At 43.8% G+C, this 7,147-nt stretch overlaps 1 protein-coding gene across 1 annotated transcript in view; it reads left to right on the top strand.

Moving 5' to 3' along the window:
- LOC131575389 (ethanolaminephosphotransferase 1-like) overlaps positions 1-7,147 on the top strand; it is a 59,245-nt gene continuing 52,098 nt past the window's right edge. Inside the window, exon 1 of the mRNA XM_058830801.1 lies at positions 1-215. Coding sequence (XP_058686784.1) covers positions 159-215 — 57 coding nt within the window. The 5' untranslated portion in view covers positions 1-158. The remainder of the gene's footprint in view (positions 216-7,147) is intronic.

Here is a 7,147-nt window from a genome sequence, read left to right as displayed (position 1 = left end):
TCTCCGGCGCGGATGCCCGGAGCCGGGGGCAGGTCCAGCCCGCGGGGCGCGGCCGGGGAGCCGCCCTCATCCCGCCCCCGGCCCCGCCGCCTCCCTCATCCGTCCTCCCATCGCTGCCATCCCTCCGTGCCTCGGTGCCGGCGCGGCGCAGGGCGGCGATGTGGCGGTGGCGGTATGTGAGCGGCCGGCAGCTGCACGGCTTCCGACACTACAAGGTAAAGGGCAGCGCCGGGGCCGGGAGGGCGGGCGGCTGGACGGTCCTACCCGGGTCGCGTCTCTGGGCTCCGGAGCGCTCCGGAGCATCCGAGAGGATGGATCCCAGCCCAGCCACGCTGTGCGTGCGGCCCCGGCCGGCCGGGCCATCCCGCCGGCTCCGGAGGGTCCGCAGGGCTCCACCTGTGCCCGCGGGGGGATGTCCCGCACCTCCACCTGTGCCCGCGGGGGGATGTCCCGCACCCCCACCTGTGCCCGCGGGGGGATGTCCCGCACCCCCACCTGTGCCCGCGGGGGGATGTCCCGCACCCCCACCTGTGCCCGCGGGGGGATGTCCCGCACCCCCACCTGTGCCCGCGGGGGGATGTCCCGCACCTCCACCTGTGCCCGCGGGGGGATGTCCCGCACCCCCACCTGTGCCCGCCCGCACCCGGCCCGGCTCTGATGGAGTGCGTGCCCTGGGCAGGAACTGGGTGTTCGCGGGGCGGCAGGTCTCGGTGGAGACAGAGTGAACTGGGTTTTGAGTGAGTATACAACATCTGTAAAAGCTCTGCCCGTTTTAGAGCAGCGTGGTTTTGGAGGCATCCGGTGTTTCTGTAAGAAAGCACACATTGATGTTGCTTGTGTGGCTGTCTGCAAAGCCTTCGGAAGCAGGAATGTTTTGGCATTGAGAAATAAATAAGAAAGCGGGGGGGGGGGGTTGGGGGGGTGAAGAAAAACTTACTTTAATTTGAACTAAACCTCATGTTTTCAAATAACCGGCATGCAGAATCCCAATGAATGGGTGAATCATTAGATATTTGAATAGACCTGTGTTATGTCATGAACTTAGGAGTTACAGGGGATGCAGTACGGGGGATCATCCACGTTTGCTCCAATTGAGGTGTAAGTGTCTGAAATGGGCCATGCCACCCTGTTCACACACCTTCACCCCATTCCCCGTGAAAAGCAGGGGGCGCATGCCAGCTTCTACCAGCACAACACCCAGCCCTTTATTTTATGTTCAGTTTCCCAAAGCAGCCCCTACGCCATCCTCCCCAAGATTCTTGCCTTCTTGCTTTTACCATGTGCCTGCCCAGGCTGGGCTCCAGCCAGGGTGTTCAGCTTTTCCTGGTTCCTATCAAGCCCTTCCCTTCCCTGGGCCAGCAGCTCTGCCTGCTCACCTCAGCAGGAATGAAGGTGGAGGAACTGTGGCTTCGAGAGCGTTCTCCAGGCTGCTTCCTAGGAACTTGTTTTGCAGAACAGCTTGTTAAAATGTACCGACCTGTTTGTGTGTCTCCAGTGTGAGTGGGATAAAACGTTCTGCAAGCTGCTTCTGGCCACAGGGCGTGAGTTGCACAGGTCTGTGCTTGAATGGTGTGCTTGAATGGTGAAGCTGCAGCCTTGGCTGAGATCAGGAGGAGGAAAAATAAAAAGCTATTTTTAGCATAAACAGACATTGTTATTTAAGTGACTTTCCTGAATTATTTGAGTTCATAGTACAAATACGGGGAACACTTGTATTACATTACAAGTGATATTTCTTATCACTTGAATGAAAATAGCTTCAAACAAGTGCAGATGGGGAATAATCAAAACAACGTTCTCTTAAAAACCTGTAATCGTTGTGCCACACTTACGATTTACAGGGCAGATGATTACCAAGAGGCAGAATCACATATCAAATAATTTCATTTGAATATACTGGCTTCTCAAGAGCATTGCAAAGAAACTATGTAGGGTAATTTTCTTAGCTATAAGAATCAGCCATTGCAAATACTTAGGAAGTATCTGTTCTACTGTGGTCTGAAAAAAATCCTAGTAAGTGAAGGCTTTAGAAAGATGAAAACAAATGGTTTTCTGTTATCTGAGGTGACTTGGGACTGGGATCTATTGGCAATAAATAAATCCAAATGGCACGGATTTCACACAGAGAAGTTCAGCTACATGAGGTTTGTGCTGCTGGGCTGGTCAGGTATCTGTACCATTTTCTTGGTGCTCCAGGTTGCAGGAGGGCCTGGCAGTGGCAGATCTCCCTATTCCTAAATGCTGCTCACCGTGGTTTAAAGTACTCCAAAAATGCAACAGGGATGCAGCAAGGAAACAGTAATCACTACCACAATCTCTTGTCCCTCACCTTCCCATACCTAGGGCTGCCACAACCACAGCTTTGCTCTCACCACCTCCCAGGCCTGACACATGCTCTTCAACCTCCTGTTGCCCTCTGGCTGCCATCTCCTCCCCTTCAGCCTAGGGCCTTACTGCATCCTGCTCCTCCAGCTTCCCAGCCCCTCGGAGGAGATTGTTGCTTCCTTTGCTGCCTTCTCAACAGGTACAAAGCTCTGATCACTGTGCTCAGCACACAAAGGTGACCTCTTATAACCTTCTGACTATTTCTGCACTGTGTTTCCTGGTGAACCCAGTTCTGGGGTAGTGTAGAGGGATATGTGACTTGGCCCTGTGAAGAACTAAATAATCTCTGAAAGGACTGTGAGCATGCATTCAATATTGAGCTAAAACAATGTATTGCTTCCAGACTTGAAGCATGAATAGAAGACTTTAGATTTAGTGGCATCCACCTCTCTGTTGTGCACCACACTGCAGCATTGTACTGACAGTAGTATCAGTGGCTTAACATACTCCATACTTTGCACAATTTATCTGTTGAGCATCATGCAGTTTAAAAAAATAATTTGTGTAATCAACTCCTTTTGTAAAGGTAAATATGGCCTGAAAAAAAATGCTGTTCAATTTTCAAAATTTTCACACAGCTGAATTCATTTCTCTGCCATGAATGCTTCAATTGTATGTCTCAGGCACTGTCTGTCTCCTGTTTGCAGTTGGAGGAGGGCCTTGGCAACAAAACCAGCACAGTTCTTTGCTAAGGGAATGGCAGACCTCCAATGAATGCAAAGACTACAGCACCCTTTAGCATGTTAGGTCCATGTATATTAGGCTTTTGAAACAAGTTTTCCCCAATTACTAAGCTTTGGCTTACATCACAGAGTGACCTCAGAGCACAAAAATGCATTCCCTTAGGATGAACCCAAACCAGATAACAAACACACAAGTACACGCAGTACATTTAGTCCATAGTATTAAAATGGAACCAGTTTAGTGTGATACCTTCTAAAATCCTTGTAGCACGAGCATTGGCTCCTCAGGGCTAGCTGTATTTCACTTTACAAATCTATTCCCATTCATTCTGCCTGTTAATGGGGTTTTAGAGATTCAGTTTTCCTTTTTCTGCTTAAAAGCATGCCAAGAACAGGTGGAGATGTGGCAATGAGACAGTTCAGACATAACCCTGAGTATTACTGCTGTGATATTTCTGCCATCTTCTTGTCTGTCGGGCAGGTGCTGATTTCAAGACAGTGGCATGCTCAGGTGATTTGCTGCAACTGTCTCACAGAAGATTCTTATCCTTGATCTGTGTGCTATTCTCTAGGGCATGGAGTAACACAGTCAAAAAGCTACAACCAACTGGAATTGCAGGGCTTGGATCATGTCATTCCTACTTTTATGTTTTATCAGCATTTTGTAAATCTAGAGGAGCACGAATGGAATTACACAGCTACCTTTTTTCCTGCCTGCTTGGGTTTCTGTTGGAAACAAGCTGTTCTGCAACAACCAGGCCATGAGAACAGATAAAAGCAGAATTTGGTTCTTTATTTTTATCCTTTTCACCAGAATGCAGTAATGTCAGTGGTGAGCTTGTGTTGCTATTGCCTCATCACTTCATTCTTGGGATTCCCCTTACATATTTGCCTTGAGTCACCTTTTTTTACAGTACCTGTACACAGTAGTTTTTCAGGCCAGAAAACTTTGATACTTTATCGTGTTTCAGAATAAATGATACCTAAGAACAAATTATAGAGGCTTGATTCAAATAGGCCTCAGAAAAGATGGTTTAAAAAAATCAGACATAACATTAAAAATTGACATCTAAGGTTCCACATTTTCCTCTTGTTTTGTCCACTCTGTTTCTATCCTCTAAGTCTTTTTTTTAGCAGGTAACTCTGTGTGGATAAGGGGTATGGTGAAGAAGGGAGAGCAAATTAGGTGTAAGTGGTTTAATTTCAGTGTGGGGTCTGCTACTGTCCCATCTTCTCATAAGTAAAATAGGTAGAGGTGACTAAGATGAAATTGTTGTAAGGTGAAAACATTTTAAAGAGTTTAAAATATTTTTTCAAAGAGAATGGAAGCATCTTTAAAGAGAATGGAAACATTTAAAGTTTTCTGTCAAAGTAGGAGGTTCTATCAAGCGCGAATCTACTGACACAGCTGTCTTTCTGTCCCAACTCAGTTGCTGTTCAGTACTTTAATTAACACAAGGGAGATTATTGTAAAATTTTCACTATACTAAAGAATTTTAAGACTAGTTTTATGGTTTCAAATATGCTTGGACAAGGGATATAATATCCAGAAATCAATATGAAGAAATTCAGTAAACAGGGTACAACACTTAGGGGAAAAAAATCAACATTCAGAACATAAAATAAGAGACAATGGACTGCAGGAAAGATAACAGGGGATCAAAGTGTCAACAGCATTGTGGATATTATAATAAAGAGAAAAAAAGTCCTTAAGCTAGAAGTGTCTTAAATACGTCAAAGGGTTACATTTACTCCTGCAGCTGATGTACTGATCAGGTATCAGCTGGAATAATGTGTCCTGCCTGCTTTGGCCCACAGTTTACAGTCCTCAGAATGACATTATGAATACCAAGAGGCTTAGAAAAGATGAACTGTGTGAAACAGTCCGAGTAAAGTGGGAGTAAGAGCCTAGCAACTGTTTGGTCTTCAAGAGTGCCCTTTTAAAGAAAGACAATACCTGAGTTTCATACCTGAGTTTCGGCTGCACAAAGAGAAATTTAAGGCGTCTGCTATGTCAGTCTTGTGTTGATAAGGCCTGCTGGAACAGGTACTAAAGGGGATTGGGCAATCATTTTATCAGTCTTAAGAAATGGCTTGATTTCTTTGAGGCAAGATCAACAATTTAGTGTTGAGTATTAATAAACAGTTGCTGACACCTTTTTAGGAAAATTTTGGGTAATGTATTTTGTTTTAGTGTGCTGACATGGCTGTTTCTTGCAAGCAATGGGGTCATTACCTCATGGAAACTTGATCTGCATCCTTAATGTATCCTGAACGTGATCCTGCATTAGGTGAACACACTGGACTGGAAGATCTCTCGAATTACATATCAGCCCTCATTTTGGAGGGCTAGAGAAACAAGATCAGATGTATAATGATCATGTTTCAAGGTCTGACTCTTTCTCATATACTGACTGATACCTGAAGAGCAACGTGTGTTGAGTATAATCTAGTGAATTAATGTCTGTAAATTCAGGATTCACCCAGATACAAGACTGGATTTTTGTGAAGTCTATGCTTTTCCAAGGCTACAAGCGTAACTATGAGATTTAGAAAAAATCATTGGTTCTGCTCACCTTAATTGAACAGTAGTTTTGCTTTCTACTCTGGTAACAGAAGGAGTTTACATGATTTTGAAAATTTAGCATAGGAGACTCCCATTTGCTTATCTGCAGCTTCTTAGGAGACAGTTAATCATGCTCATGCAATAATGTTCATTGCACATAGACAATTTTATATCTGTTGAGTACTTTCTTTACATGCTTATTATATAGTGTTTGTCTGCGTAGTATTTTTATTTTTTCACTAATATTTAATTCCAAATATGATCTGAAAGCAGTTATCAGTTGTGTCTGCTGTAGTTAGATTTTTCAAACCACTGGGGTTTAATAAACTCCTTGAATATTTGAGGCAGTGAAAACTAACATTGTCTGGCTTTAGTAGAACCATGAGTCAACAGCCCACTGTTCTACAAATAAAATCTTGAAGTCTTCTTCATGTTACTTTGATGGAAGACTGGGGTTTTAATTAAATGTTGTTGAATAGTATGTGAAATAAACCGAATAATTAATTACTCTTACATTATCTGTCATTGCATTCATGTGTCTCATGTATCTAAGAGCCAAGGGCCAACTGAATATGTCATTCCAAAAAACAATCTTCATGCACGTATCACTTCTTTTTCCTCATCCTGTTGTAATTGTAGCTGACATAATGTAGCATTTCATGAGTTCTGTAATCATTTCCTTCTTTCTACGTATTATATCTAATGAAACAACAACTGAGTGAAATCACACCACAGAGATGCTGCATCTGATATTACATGCCACAGGACTTTTTTCCTAATGGTGGGAAATTGTACATGGTTTTGAGTGCAATATTACACCCATGAATTTACAAAGGTCCATTAGATCACTTTTGGGACAAATACACTCAGTATAAAGAGCTGTATGCTTTGTTGAATCTCATAAAAGTGCAAATACCAGCTGCAGAGTTTCATTTTATTGCTTTATCAAGAGATGTTAGCATTCTGAAATGCCTTTTGGAATTTTATGTATGGAATATGCATGTATATATACGTATTTTTGTTTATTCATCTGTGTTTTAAGAGAAGACTAATTGCGAAGATGTATATGTGATTTGAATGTGGATTTTCATTATAAATCTAAGGAAACCCTTATTCTAAGGGTTGTTTAATAGAGGGAGGAATCTTTCTATGAAGTATCCCCTCCTGTGCATCAGGATATTAGATAACACAAGGGTTCAGTGTATGTGCTACAGAACCACTGTTTAGTGTCTCTTATGGAAACGACAACATGCTTTTAATCTGTCTTCCCTTTTGGGCCTGGAGTGGTTTCCCCACTTTGGGTTCCCCAGGTATTTAGGTACCTGCTCTGGCAGAGCTCCAGCTGGATGGGTACTTGGTTTACTGTTTGATCTTTAAGGGGCTGCTGGCACATACATGTTTGTACATGGGCAGAAATAGGTGTAACACAAAATCTTGCTGCTGTTTCCTTTTACCAAGTGTGGAAGACCAGTCTGCACAAAAAAACACCCACAGAAATCAACTTTCTTGCTAT

The sequence above is a fragment of the Poecile atricapillus genome, chromosome 2 (assembly GCF_030490865.1).
Source record: "Poecile atricapillus isolate bPoeAtr1 chromosome 2, bPoeAtr1.hap1, whole genome shotgun sequence".
In the NCBI taxonomy this organism is placed as follows: domain Eukaryota; kingdom Metazoa; phylum Chordata; class Aves; order Passeriformes; family Paridae; genus Poecile; species Poecile atricapillus.
The sequence above is the reverse complement of the archived record's forward strand: the minus strand, read 5'-3'. Positions and strand labels throughout refer to the sequence as shown.